The sequence below is a fragment of the Balearica regulorum genome, chromosome 5 (assembly GCF_011004875.1).
Source record: "Balearica regulorum gibbericeps isolate bBalReg1 chromosome 5, bBalReg1.pri, whole genome shotgun sequence".
Taxonomy (NCBI): Eukaryota; Metazoa; Chordata; class Aves; order Gruiformes; family Gruidae; genus Balearica; species Balearica regulorum.
The window spans coordinates 7,396,998-7,411,811 of NC_046188.1; the positions used below are offsets into that span (position 1 = coordinate 7,396,998).

A 14,814-nucleotide genomic window follows, 5' to 3' on the forward strand; every position below is an offset into this window, starting at 1 on the left:
GTGGTTTTAGCAGCTTGCACTCCTGCCCTGCGCAGGTGGAACAGCAAAGGGGAGTCCAAATGCCGGTGGATTAGTGTGAAGAGTGAGAGGAATTGAAAGGTGAGGGAGCTCAGCTGAGAGCAAACACGACCCGTATCTTGGAGAAAAATGACGTCAGTAATACAGTGCCAAAGATGAAAAAGAAAAACAAGAAGTTGATCTGTTTTTCTAGAGAACAATAGCCTGGAAGTGATGCTGACTCATAAGTCAAATACTGGTTTAGTGAACTCTCTGCTTCTTTGTGTCACTGAGTTCACTTCTCCCCCTCTGGATACCTGGGTGCTCTCTTCACCCTGACAACACCACTGAAGTCTAACGTGCACACACCACCTCCTCGCCGTCCTCCTTTAGACTTTGCTCTCACAGACTAAATCCCCTTTGCATTGCCAGGTTAACATCAAGGGGCTGTCGGGTCTGGGAATTAGCACTCCAGACTCAGCCGCAGCAGTAAGGATGCTCTGTGGGTCAGCAGGAGCTCTGACGATCTGTGTTTTATGGACTCATTTTTGGCTGACGGAGCACAAGGTGAGGGAGTTGGGATTTCCTTCCCAACTTCTGCCAGCAGCCAGGAGGGAGCTTGCATGGTTCTTGGGAACAACTGGAGGAGGAATGGTTAAATATGCCACAGTTTAAAACCCCTTTGTCTCCAGACAGCCTTGAAGCCTGATCTAGAAGTCAAAAAAGCTGCGATCTAGAAAGGAAAAGCTTTTTCTCCCATTCCTGTGAGCCCATGTCACAGACTGAAACCCAGAAACTAGTGCTTTTCAGTTAATTCCTTAGGTTTTTTGGCTTGTTTTTCCAGCTAGCACACACAGTGATATTCAATACCGAGGGCTCACCAGCAGTGTAACTTATCCCCCTTTGCTAGGAGGCAGCACACATGGGTTTTTCTGGAGAGCAAGAAAAGGGCTCAGGAATGTTGTCGTGCAGATGGCGACCAGCCACTTCATCTTCAGTGGGAGAGAGATACGGGGGCCCTTCCACAACAGGTCAGCCAATTTTCATCTTGTGAATTAAAACAGAACTCAGAACTTTCTGCAGAAGTTTGTACAAGGGTCGTGTGGTTATTTCTTGCCATTCCAAATAAATTCTGAGGAAAGTGGTCAGAGCACAGGGCAGTCCAGCCTGGCTGGATGCATGGTAACAGCAAAAAAAGCAAAGTGAACACGGAACTGTGCTGCAGGAGGAGTAAACTATCCATCCTAAGGGGATGCCACCGTGATTGCCCAAACCCTTGGTGAGGACCCCTTTTGTGTGTGCCATGGCTTATTTTCAGAAAGACTTTCTGGATGGTGAGTGCTCCGTGCTGAACCAGACTGGCCCCACTGCTGTAAGCCACTTGAAAATGCCATTAATGAGGAAAGAAGGCAGAGGCCAGGGCTGTCACAGCAGAGAGAGGCAGATTTTTTTTAACATAACCAAAGGAAACAGTCAGTGGTGATAGAGAAGTGGAGGGGAAAGGCTCGTTTCAGACTGTTGGCAAGGCCATCTAAGTTCAGGAGGGATGTGGATGGTCCAAGCTGCCTATTCTCTGCAGCTGTTCACCCTGAACATCAGCACAGAGGTCAGGTCTTCTGAACCGTTCTTTGGAGAAGTTTACTCTCTTCACACACTGCACTTGCTCGAGGTCCAACACCCCTGGCTATGGGGAGGTCAGAACTAACTGTCATCAGCTCAGATATCACTCAGTAGGTGTCTGCATCCTCCCTGCATGCTACAGCAAGCAACACATGACTCAAAATACCTGGGCTGTGCTTTGCTTGGCATGTCCAAGTGCAATATGTATGTGCTTCCTGCTGCCTTTGTTCCTTACCTTTTCCCTAAGACCTGGGCGGTCAGTTTGGCCACTGCGTGAGCTAGACCAAACCCCCGCGTTTGTGCTCCCCAGTCACCTCCTGAACACCTACAAGGTGTGAAACGAGGCAGTCAGATGCTGATGGTGCAAGGTTGCTTACGTTTCCTTTACGTCACTCTGCGCGAGGCATATGTCTCTCCTATGCATTTGCATCCTACAGATCCAGGCCAGGTTCTTTCTTTCCAACAGATAGAAAAAGGCAGATAATCTGTTTCACATGCAGTGCTGGAACAGCCAGAATGAACTTGTTTCTGAATGAACCAGATGCTGGGAGTATTTTTTAGACAAAGATTAAAAGGAAAAGGAACAACACAGTGGTGGCCCACTGAAATCAAAGAGGGAACTAGATGAGCTCACTGCTTTGTCCTCAGAGCTGAGGAGCCTAACAAAGGCAGATATTAAAAATGCCTTCAAATACACCAACGAATTATTCTCCTTGGCATCTCTTCAGAGTTGGCAGGTTCCATAAATCCTCTTGCACAGTTTGATTAAGCTTTGGCTGTCAGACTCAGGCCAATATTTGAATCTCTCTGTGAAACTCTATGCCAGATCTGTGTAAACATTTTTTTTTTCTTTGTGTTTTAGAAATGCTTTCATCTTGCAGTTCCTGGTTGGCTTCAGAGCCTCTGCAGCAAAAGCAGGACTCTCGAGCTTGTCGTTTCTGAATGCGGAAGGAGTTCTGCAGTTTTAAATGATCTCTCTTCTAGACCATTTTTGCCATAAACATACACTGTGGTGAGGTGACAAGGCTGTGCTCCACCACAGATTGCTTTCCTACCTCTTTCACCTGAGCTTGCATATCCATTTCTGTAACATGCTGCCTTTTACTCTTTGCCTCCTAATTCTCAAACAGCAAACAGCTTTCCCCAGTAATTTTAATCTCTTCTGTCGATTGATCACACCCCTTTCTGAAGTGCTCCTCTTCCCCACAGTAGCAATCCCATGCTTCTGAATAATTAACTGTGAAAGAAAACTAAAGCCATCTCTATATAGCTTACCAAGGCCAAATTCATCTTGAAGTAGTCATTAGGTCTTTTACCTTTCCCTTTCCAATAGGCTGAAATTAGCTTCTTGTTTAAGTTTGCAGCGTGCAGGCTCAGATTTGCTTCATTACAAAAGCTCCTAACCCAGCCTATTGTAATGTCAGGTGTGACTCATCCTGCTCTTTCCTGCCAGAGGTGGGAAAAAAGTGAAGGAGCATTCATTGGGCTGACTTTGTCTTCCCCTGCTTCTTTTTCTACTTGCTCTTAGGTGCTCAGGAAAAAGCGATTCCAGTAGCCAAGCCTAAGACTTGTGGCCTGGGCTCACTTCTCAGCTCTGCCTCAGATAAACACTGATTATAGACCCTCAAAGGCGTTTTGGTGAAGTCCATTAAAATCTAACCTTGGGGAAGGCCCAAGGATTCCCTTGAGAACCTGGCTCCAACCTGGAGATGGGAATGACTGCTGAATGATGGGACCAGCTCTTGGTGTGCAGCCCCCAGCAGAGCGGGCCAGTCCATCTAACTGGGAGGTCTCAGCACTGTCCAAGCTGTTCAGGGCTGTAGGTCTTACTCGTCCTTCCAGCTTTGACCTTTCTGACTTGCTGTGTATTTTCAGGAACTTTAAAATTAAAAGAATTGAAATATAACCAAGACCATGAATAAACTCCTTTGAAGTATTTTCCTGTGATTTTGTTTTTTTCTTCTTAATTGGCCTTTACAGGTTTGTCTGGGGCACTTTAGTCCCCCTTGTACTTGACCCTATGTAAATAGGCCACCCAGGGTTGTGTAATAGATCCTGGTTCCTCTTGACAAGACTATCAGAAAAGGATTAATTGTTTTCCCATGCAACCCTGGGGAGATTTTACTACTGCTTAAAACGAGAGTGGGATCATGCCCCCGGTCTGTTAATAAGTGCGATGCTCATTCTCCCTCCACGTTTGTTACTCTGATTGATGTATTGATTTAGTAATTGACCTGCATATGCCCATGTTGTACCTATAGTCCAACTGTCCTTCTGGCTTTAAAAACAGCAGCTGGAGATTGACACTGTCTGAGCAGCCCCTGCAGCCGGTGACCCATGTGGGAACTGGGGTTGACTGATCAGTTCTGAAAACACGGATTTCTGGAGTGACATCTTGACCAAAACCTATGTTAAATAGTCCATATATCTAATGACTAAAGTTAATTTCTGTTTATTATTATTTATTACGGGAGTACCAAAGCAGAAGCTATCATTGGGGCTCATATGCATTTGATACTTGTGGCCTTTTCATTCTGCATTAATGCTGATGACTTATTTGTTGATGAGTGGGGAGAGGCAGGGAAAGAGGTAGATTTCAGCACAGCAAGGAAATTTGTAGCTATCGATACAACATTTAATTCCTATATTTTGGGCCAAGTTCTCTCCTGGTGATAGTTAGCAAAGTTGCATCAGTTTACAGTGCCAGGAGATTTGGAGCCAGACGTGTCCATCCCACACGTGAGATGCTCTGTCTACCTTGGTTTATTCAGCTAGTTTCTCTTGCTCAGCTCTGTTTGCAATACAGTTAATCCTTCTTGTTCCCTCGAGCCTTGACTGGGCAGCATCGAGCAGCCGTTTCGGCACTAGGGGAAGGCGAGATCAAATTTATCTGCTTAATATCCACTGCACTGACATTTTGTCCTTCTTGCCTGTGGCTGGTGCATTAAACATGTGACTGCTGTCATGCTTAGTGTTACAGTCTTCTGGCTTTTTAGGAGCAGGGCTGAAGACTGGTTTTTACCTCCTTTCCCATTTCTTTTTTCTCTGGAAAAGGAAATAACCAAGATCTCACACTCACTCTCTTCCTTTCCCTGCTTCTTAAAATGCTTTCAGGGTAGTCTCGTATGTCCGAGCCCTGGCACTGCACTCACTGGGCTCACTGGATTTCACCTGCTCACAGTTTTCTGCAGCCAGGATCCCAGCACGGGGGTAGAAGCACCCTGTGCATGCGTGGGTCGTATTCTGGCTCAGCACCACGATGAATTGCACTGGTACCTATCAGGGCTTTTAGCAGTCGATCCTGCTGTGTTTAGGGTAGGAAGCCGAAATGCCACGTGGCCTCTAATGGCTGCAGTCATAGCAAATCCCCAGAGTAAAATAGAGGTAGCGCTCGAGAGAGCCGCAATGACTCCCAGTCCTATTCTCAGCAGCACGATCCTCACTGAAGGTCAGTAGGACTCGGGCTCCCAAGCGCCTGGCTCGCACCCATAGCTGAATCGCTGCAGTTTAAGTTACCAAGCACCAGCTCCCAGGGCCGTGGAGCTTCAGCTGAAATCAGGCTCCCTCATAACCCGCTGTGCGTCTGCGCCCTGGATTGCTCTTGTACGGGGAAGCGAGGCACGCTTGCAAGCATCGCCCCAGCAGGACCATGATGGAGGGTGATGGAAGCCTTGCCCAAGAGAGCAGAAGACAAGACTGGCTCAAAAACCAGCTTTTTGCTTAAAAAAAAAAGTAAGAAAGAAAAAAAAAGTCTCTCTGCTATGCTAATGCCTTCTGGCTTTCAATCGTTAAAGTCTAAATACAGACGTTAACAGACAGAGCCACAGAGCCATCTTTCTTCTCCTTTGTTTAGGGGTGGATGAAGGCTAATGAAACCCCAAACTGGGGATTTGTTTGTCTTACATAATAGGCCGCCAAACTGTTTTCAGCAACTGCAGTATTCAGTCCAGAGATTCATGGAGTGAAGCCTTAATTAGAGTAATTGCTCTATTTATATAACGATTCCCTTTTGTCTGAGATCAAATAGATCTTTGAGAAATCTTATTTCCTTTCGAGTTAATTTCTGCCCTGTTAGTTTAGCTCATGAATCTTAATGAAGACGAGCGTGATGGGTATCTCCCGATCTCCCTGCTCTCCCTCATTACTAGAGGAGAGACTGTGGGGCGTTAATCTCCTGTGCTGCTGCTGCTTTTTGCTTTGGTAGCAACATGGGAGAAACACCAACAGGCAGAAAATGTTAATACCGCGAACAAGGAAATTTTGCTTTCCTGTAACGGTTTGGGCTTGACTATTGCATTGACACAATCCTGAATAGGGGCCCTCTGAGACACATGGTGTGACGGAGAGGAGGTGAGAGGGAGGGTCTGCCATTGTATCTGTGACAGGCTGCCCTTGGGCTCCTGGCAAAATAAAGTGATGAATTTCTCCAGGTCTCTGTTCCCTGCCTGTAAGATGGGGGAGAGCCTCCATCTCTGCCATGTGCTTGCATTTGAAAGATGAGTTGCTCAGGGGCACGGGCTTTCTCTTACAAGGTAAATGTGCCCTGCCCAGAGTCCTGATGGGAGCTGGTGTGTCCAAGACTTTCTTTAATACGAGAAATAATGATTTCTTCCTTGTCCAGATGGCTGTCAATGTGAAGGAAATGGCTGTGCAGAAAGTTGTATTCCCCTTCCTGAAGGGGACTTCTGTGAAGGGGTCTGGGCTTGTGAGTGTTTTCCTAGAGTGTGATGCAATTTCATGTAATCTAGTCACTATGATATTACTCATGAAATTAAATATCCTGATGCAAATAGCGCATACATGAGTTACATGAAAAACCTATCAGGGATTCCAGTATTGAGAAAGGAAGTTTGTAAATTCAAGGAAATTAATGCTTGGTTGTTTTGTGCAAACAACCTTTCACCGATTTCCAGATCATTAGACTAATTTGTAAGCTCAGCCTCTTGAGACAGAAGTTGCAATGCTACATGTGAGCAGCACTGGAGAAGCCAGGCTGGGAGACCTGGAGCCCTTCCCAGCACGGTCCGAGCCATGTAGTGGGTGAAGGGGAGGACCGGCATGGGTCCCCTGCGCTCTCTCACCTGCTCGCGGGCTGAGCTCCTAGGGCTGACGCAGATTTTTCCCAGTGCTTGGCACTGCTATGTCTGCATTTTTTTCTTGTAACTTCGGGGGCCCTCCGTGGATTAATCTCCAGCTTTTAATTTCTTGTCATGGCTTGCTGCATTTTCTTTCAGTAAATGTTTTCAAATGATGTTGTGAAGTCATGTTTTTGGCTCATTCCAGCTGCTGGTTTTGGCTGCGATGCTGCTGAGGGGGTTAGCTGAGGTCAGTGAGAGCCTCGCTTGACTTTGCTGCTTGGCAAACTGGTGTAGCCCAAAGAGATTCAGTCTGTGGATGCTCCCGAGGGGCTTTTTACACTGGGAGTGGGATAATTCCCCCTGGTTGGATGCAATCACAGAGTGACGGCTTGGTAGCTTGGCTCAAATTTAAGATTGATAGTCTTGCTATTGGTTTTGCTGGGAGGCATCTTGAATTTGAGTGATTACATGATTCTTTTTGCTCAGGAACATCTCTGGTTTGCTTTGTTGTTACTGTTTAATTCTTTTGCTCTGTGTTTCTTCACTGAGCTCTGTGTGCCAGAGGTTGAGATTCATGCTGGATTCTGGATTATCATGCAAAATTAGAGATACTCAATATACACTAGGAAATGACATTTTGCCACAAAAAACTTTCTGCTGAACATCTTCTCTCATCACCTGCAAAAACATTGGAGGGTTGTACTTGGAAGGATGCTTAGGGCTATCCAACCTGTGAAGCAGGAGTCCAACTTTGACCTTCCAGTGGATGCCAGGAGCAGCCAACACTTTGTAAGACAATTTCCAGCTGTTTCTGAATGCGGCCAAAGGGATCCAGTGAAAGATTAGCTGCATTTCCAAAAAGCTTTCCCCTGCGCAGCCTGCGTGTGTGCAGAAGGCAGCGCCTGTGTGCTGTGGACACTCAGCTTTACCCCTCCTGCTGCAGAAGTGCCTCTTATATGGTCAGAGACATGTGTATGGGCTCCAGCTACTTATTTCGGAGATGAAGGCTGAGCTTGTAATTAAGTTCCGCAGAAATTCCAAGTTCTTTGTTTGCTTTGCTAGAAGTGCCATCAGATAGCAGAGGTGGGTGAGATGGGCTGTCAGCGCAGAAAGGTCAGTACTGCCTAAGGCAGAGACAAAGAGAAGGGTTCATGGGCTCTTGAGCCTTTGAGAGGTCATTGGAGTCTTTTGGTTTTTTCCTGACATACTGGACAACACAAACTAAAACTTCATCTACTTCTTTGTCAGTGCAATAATTTCTGGTGAATTGAAATAGTGTTTGAGAAGGTTAGTTATTCGTTTTAGTGAAAACTGCCTTCAGAAATTTCATCCTTTAATTTTATATACCTCTTACAGTGATGCAGGTAGCTCTGTTCCAGTGCAAAGCACCAGTACTGTCTCTGTTGGAGTCAGGGTTTGCACACCTGCTTTTCAGCCCAATTGCCAAATAAAGACTGGAGCCACTTTCCAGACAAAAAGCCTTTCACCAGGCTGTGACGAACCGGCCTTTTCCAAAATTCACCAGGAGATTTTATGTAAGGGAAGAGCAGTACCGGCCAATCTCTCATTCTCTGTCACAGCCCCTGGGTGCAGAGGTATGTGCACATCCACAGGCTGAGTAACCTGCAGGGATGCTGTGGCTGCCCAGAATACAGGAACGTTATTTCGTGTACCGCATGATGATGCTTAAAGAAAACATTTTCAGTGCTGGTTCCCATGCACAGATGCAATTGAGAGGTCTCAGTGCAGCGTACAATGCATTTATCAGGGATGTAAGTTAACGATAAGAGATCTACTGTCCTTTGAAATTATATCCCACCCTTTTGTTGGAGCAGACTAGTATGAGTTGGACTGCCATGAAAGGGAGGTCTCTTCACACTGCATTGATACTCTTTGTACTGTGCATGATTTTTATGCACTGTCAAGACCCTGCTAGCCTGCGTTAGGGGGTTGCAGTATTTGAGAAAGAAGCTTAGAGAAACCTGTCCAAAGTGGTTTATGGTGCTGGTGGATCACTCCAGCCCTTGTCCTTCAAAGCCCTGTTTTTACAGAGCAAGAGACAGCAGCACTGAGCTCGTGACCAACAGCTGGGGAAGGAGCTGTGTGATGGGTGTCCCATAGGCCGGCTCACTCCTGTCGGAGGCGAGGATTCATTTAGAGGGGTTTTGTGGCAGCCCAGCATCGCTCTCAGCAGCCAGCTGGGGGGAAGTGTTCCAGCAGTGGGTGAATTTGAAGCCTTCGCTCTCCTTCTGTCTCCTTTGGACACCAAACATGGGGTAGATGGTGCCTAGAGTTACCCAACTGAGGTTTCTCATACCTGTGGGTCCCACGCACAAATCAGTTCGCCGGCTGAATCTGAACAGTCAATTTGTTTTGAATGTTATGTTTTGCTCTTTCAGAGCCCAAAAGAGCCCACTTCAAGGGATGGCTCTTGCCTAATCTGCATTGTCCTAACAAAAAGGGTGTTTTAAGCAGCCAGGAATGCATTTACATTGGCTCTTGCCTTGTTGCATTGGATGCCTTCGCTTGGTGCAATTTTGGCATCATGTGGAATAAAGCAAGCAAATAGGAATGTAAACACACTTTCATATCTCAGGGCTCTGAACTGGTCTGGGAGTGGGCAGTCCAGTTTAGATTTTGGTCTTATATGGTTGAGCGTGAATGGGACCCTGAGCAAAGCATGTTACCAGCCCTTTTCAGAGATTATCTGCTTTCATGAATTTTTTTTCCTCTCCAGTTTTATCAGAAGCTCCCTGGTGTAATGAAGGCGGTGGTAGGTCAAGAGCCAGGAGACATGGAACTTATTCCTAGCTCTCTTTCTATCCTCTTTATCTTGTCTTTTTGGACTGTTTTGGTCTATACCACTCCCAGCACCAGCGAGCTCTGATCTTGTTTGAGCTTTCTAGGTGTTCCAACAATGCAAATAAAAGCTCGTGAGGTGCTGATATCCGTCTGTGGGGACAAAGAAGCTGGGCAGGGAATTTCTAGAGAAAGATGGGGCTGCCAGGAGATTTCTGGCCTGTTTTGCAAACCAAAGGGGTTTAGTTTGAGACTTGCAAAGGCTTGTCTGAACCAGGTCTCTGAGAGCTTTTGGCTTGACCCGTTTCTGGTTTGGAAATCAAGCTGTTGTCTGGGGATCAGTATCCCACAGAACTTTTGGGGCAAAGTCTCTTGGGAAACAAATTGTGTTTGGGTTCAGCTGGTAGAAAGGGAGAAAAACAGGTTGAAAGGGTTGGGGAGACAGAGAAGTTGTGCTTGTCCTTGGGCTGAACCCTGGAAATAACTGCCTAACCAAGGGCTGAAGAGTCCCAGAGCATGGGAAGACAGAGAGCAGCCTCGGCTTTGCTCCTGTCCTGGTGACTGCTCTTACAAATCTGGATGCTCTCAACAGCTCTTTCTACTGATGTTTTGGGTAGAATGGTGGAAAACAGTTCTGCTGCAGGGAATCCTGTGGCAGCACACATCCTCAAAGGGCTCAGGAAGTCAGGCTGGAGCTGGTGGTTTTGTGCTAATGTCAGCAGAGTCTGGGGTCCTGCAAGATCTCAGCTGCAGATGTCCCATCTACTTTGGCTCTGAAGCCCCCTCAGGATAGGGTATCGGGGAGACTTCTAAAATAAATCTGTCAATCATCTGTCTTCTCCCCCTCTTCTCTCTAGGGTGGGTGTCAAGAGGATGGGCCAGACTCTTTTCAGTGGTGCCCAGCGACAGGACAAGGGGCAATGGGCACAAACTGGAACACAGGAAGTTCCACCTGAACATGAGAAAAAACTTCTTTACTCTGAGGGTGACCGAGCACTGGAACAGGCTGCCCAGAGAGGTTGTGGAGTCTCCTGCTCTGGAGATATTCAAAACCCACCTGTATGCGATCCTGTGCAACATGCTCTAGGTGATCCTGCTTAGCAGGGGGTTGGATTAGATGATCTCCAGAGGTCCCTTCCAACCCCTACTATTCTGGGATTCTGTGAATGGCTAGACCTTTTATCAACTCGTCCTAGGAGAATTTATGCCTTCTGAAAAGGTCCTACAGTCAGAATGAAGTTGGTCTCTCTCTGCACCTCCCCTTCTTTTCATTTCCCCATTGCTGAGATGCAGCAGACTTGGTCATTCCCGAAACAGTGACCGATTGTCTGGTTTGGCTGGTTCAGCTGTTTGCTAAACATAATGCTCTTTCATCTTTGAGGAAATCGTCTGGACACCTCCACCGGAGTGGAGCTTGCTTTATGCTGGTGTTTCAATAGGCAAATAAAAGCAGCTATTTTCCCAGTTTAAACATAACCTGATTTCTCTAATGAATTAGAAATACTTGAGGGCAGGGGAAAGATTGGGTTTTACTGAATTTTTAAGAACTGTAATCCTAAATTAACAGGCTAACTAGCTCTTTCTCTGCCTGGGGAAAGGATTCCCCTCTTCCCCCAATTTTTCCCTTCCACTGAAGAAATATCTGCAGCACTCGCACTTCATCATTCTTGTCGAGACCTAAAGGGCACCCGCCAGGGCCTTCTCGTGCTGCGTGCATGATGTACGGCTTTTCTCATTGCTCCCTGGAAAATCAGAGCACTTTGGCTGAGGTCTGAGATTTCTTTTCACTGGTAGCAGAGTAAAAATGTTACAAAAAGAAATCCTCTTTTAGAGTTTCACCATTGAGAGAGGAGAGGGTCACCTGTCTGCTCTCGTCTGCTCAGGGTTTGAGAGGCTCTAAAAGCCAGCGTCTTGCTCATTTTCCTCTGTTTCCTGAGATGACAGGAAGGAAAGCGTAGGCTTCTGGCTGCGCTTCAGCAGGCTGAGGTTTAGGAAAAAGGCACAGCTCAGGACTGACTCCAGTCCAAAGCCTGGCTGACTGGTGAGCAGCGTTTGAGAGTGAACATGTAATCCTGAGAAATTAATACAGAAATTAATAACCAACAAAACCGTTGTGCAACACTTAAAATGTGCAAACAATGTAATTCAACTTTCTTTTCTTATTGTGGTAACCAAGGATTTGACCAAAAGAAAAGGGACCAAGGAGAAATACACCCTGACTTCTTCCTCTACAGAATGAGTCAAGTTCCTTGCATGCGGTTCCAGTACAATGAAATTGAGAAGTCTGGCCAGCAACTGGGTTCAACAGGAAAGCTGAGGACAAGCTTTTGTGCGACTGCTAATAGGTCCCTCTCCTGTGGCCCTGCTAGATGGGAGGAAACAAGCAGCCCTTTTTGTTTTGCAGTTCATGACGAAGAACCCCAACATGCGGCTGGGCAGCCTGGGGCTGGGCGGTGAGAACGCGATTCTGCGGCACCCCTACTTCAAAGATCTGGACTGGGACCTGCTGAACCAGCGTCAGATGGAGCCACCGTTCAGGCCCCGAATTGTACGTGGGAAGGAGGGGTGGGGGAAAGGGATCACAGTTTTTTTATCTTCTGGGGTCTATAAGCAGGTTTATTCCCGTGAGACAGGAAAGGAGGTGGAGGGAGCGCAACCTTGACACGAAAGCCCTGGCCTAAGAGCTGGGAGGTGAGGTCTCTGGTCTTGGCTTGGCTTCTGGTTGGCCGTCTGATGTTGTACAGGTTGCTTTTCCCCTCCATGCTGGATTTTCAAAGGCAACTCAGCCAAAAGATGCAGGTTTGTAAAAGCAACTGCAAGCAGATTAGGCAACTAACTACCCTTTGCCTTGCCCCACATATAAACCAGGGTAAGTAATCCTCATCCGGACCACTCCACCCACCTACTGCTTCACAACTGGGCTATCTCTCTCTTGTGTCTCTCTGTCTGTACAGCACCCGGCAGTGTTCCGTGCTCGGACCACCGTCAACTGAGTGGTTCAAATGGCAGCTGGGCTGCAGAGGGGACAGTACTGCTCTTTTTCCCAGTGGTGCTACGCAGCCCAAAGGATGCTCTCGGTGGATTGTCTCTGCAGCTTCCTTGCCTTTGAAATTGTTGGTCAGAGTGGCTTTGTCTCATGCTGTGGTCACTCTGCAAACTCCTAGTTGCAGTGGTCAACCCAGTCTTGCTCCGTGAAGCTCACTGGGTGCAGGATCAGGCACTCGGAGGAGCGAGGGCAGCTCAAGATCAGGCTCTTGAGTTGTTTCTTGACCTGAGTCAAAGGCTAAGGGAGCCTTGTCAGTCTGCCATGAGCTGGACAGGATCTGGGAACATTAGACTTCAATGTCAATAAAACGTCTTGTTCTGGGTGCAGGAAAAACACACGCCTTGTCAAAATGTGCCACAAACCCCGTTTGTGTGTGTGCATTGTAAACAGGCCCACTTTGTGGCACGCAGTAAGGAATCCAGCACCTGGAGGCAAGCCATTTGTCTTCCCATGGCCCAGTAATTCATTATTGTGCAAGTTTAATGGCTCGCACATAGAGGAGTGTACGCCTCCCCCCAAAACCCAGCTGAGATGCTCTGCAGATAAGGAAGGGACTGTGTGGAGTCAGCTAGTTGGCAACATGGCCGATAACTGCTTCGAATGGCTGGGTCTGTGTCTGTTCCTTGAGGAAAGGAACTGATTTATGTGCCCTGCCATGCCGTGTCCGGGCAGGCAACCCATCAGAGGTGGTGTCAGTTAAATCAGAGAGGGGTTTGCCTCTCAGAAGCCTGCAGAGGCTCTAAAAGGCTTTGTGGGGAGCACTCAGCTGCTCCCAGTCCAACCCCAGAACAAGCTTTCAGTAAGCTCAGCCTGGGTTATGGAGATGGTGGTCCGTTGCACTCAAGACCAGGCTAAAGATGCAAGGCGAGAATCAGGCAGAGGATACATATTTTTGACATCTCTTTCCTTTGTCTTTTCCATTTGACAGAAATCCAAAGATGACGTGAGCAACTTTGATCCAGATTTTATAAAAGAGGAGCCCATTCTGACTCCCATTGAAGAAGGAATTCTTCCGATGATAAACCAAGATGAATTTAGAAACTTTTCATTCACAAGCCCAGAACTGAAGCAATAGCTATGGCTCTGGGGAAGGGCTGCTGAGAAGACTGGGGGGAGATGAAACGAAAACCAAGTTTACCAGAAATTTCATTCTCGAGGAGTAACAGTGCACTGACTTTACACGATATAGCAGCACCACTGTCAACGTTACCTTAATGTGAAATTGAAACCTTCCTGTGTTTGTAGGACTTATGCAGCTCTTGGATCAAATATTGACAGGAGTGGAACAAACATGATACTGTAAATAGCTGATGCAGACAGAGAATTGAATGCTGAGCTAGTTGGCTCAGCCTGAATGTCACCACTTGCAGTGGATTCGAGGAGTTGGCGTGAGCATGAAAAAAGTGTCTTGCAGCTCTGAGCCAAACAGATTTGTTACAATTCTGATTGTTTGCAAGACTATTTTGAGGAGTCCCAGCACTGTCCGGCATTCTGGAGCCATGATCCAGCATCCCATGGCCTGACTGAACCAGATGTTCCTACTGACTTTACCTGTTTCTGCAGTATTTATTTCTTTCCGAAGGACAAATGGCTCTCTTTGCCACCATTTGGGTTTCTGCGTGAAATATTTCATTGTGCTGACTAGCAGAAGGAAAAAAAAACAAATGCCCTATCCCCCAGACACATTCTTCCAAATCAAAGGGAAGTCATGTGCTCGTAGTGTTTTACTGTTTGTGCGATATGAAAAGTTTTAGTGTTTGCATTCTGTGAAATGCCTTTTTACATCATGCATCTTCAATGCTCCTTTCTTTGCCTCCCAGCTGTTTTCAACTATAACATAACTTGTAAAACCTTACTGTTTATTTAGGCCCATTCTATTTAATTATGCTATACAGAGCCCCTTTTGTGGGTTTAGTGCCTCATTAAAATTTTGATCCAAAGTGGTAGCGCTTAAATTATTTGTAGCATTATTGCGATGGGAGCCGCAGAGCTGGCAAACTGAAAGCAGAGTTGTTGACCAACAGGTAAGACAAAAGGACAACTTTCTCCCATGAGAATGATAAACCTTATCTGAGAAACAGGGTGACTTGGTTTGGTTTGGATTTAAGGGCTTATTACTCAGAGGACGCTTCTTATCAGTTGCAGCCTCAAGCCTCTGCCACAGGTAGACTGAGACAATTTTTCAGTGCAGTTTGTAGACACCAGACACTCTAGGAGATGGTTCTGTGATTTCCCTGCTCTTCTCAAAGTTGGGTGATTTTTCTGTAGCTCCTT

The 14,814-nt window shown here is 46.7% G+C and overlaps 1 protein-coding gene across 2 annotated transcripts in view; it reads left to right on the plus strand.

Annotated features, from left to right (window-relative positions):
- PRKCH (protein kinase C eta) overlaps nucleotides 1–14,480 on the plus strand; it is a 119,146-nt gene extending 104,666 nt beyond the window's left edge. The window contains exons 13-14 of one of the 2 annotated variants that reach the window (XM_075753340.1): nucleotides 11,899–12,042; nucleotides 13,469–14,480. In XM_075753340.1, the coding sequence (XP_075609455.1) occupies nucleotides 11,899–12,042; nucleotides 13,469–13,615 (291 nt within the window). In that variant the 3' untranslated portion in view covers nucleotides 13,616–14,480. The other variant, XM_075753342.1, reaches the window with a different exon arrangement.
- The last annotated feature ends 334 nt before the right edge of the window (nucleotides 14,481–14,814 follow it).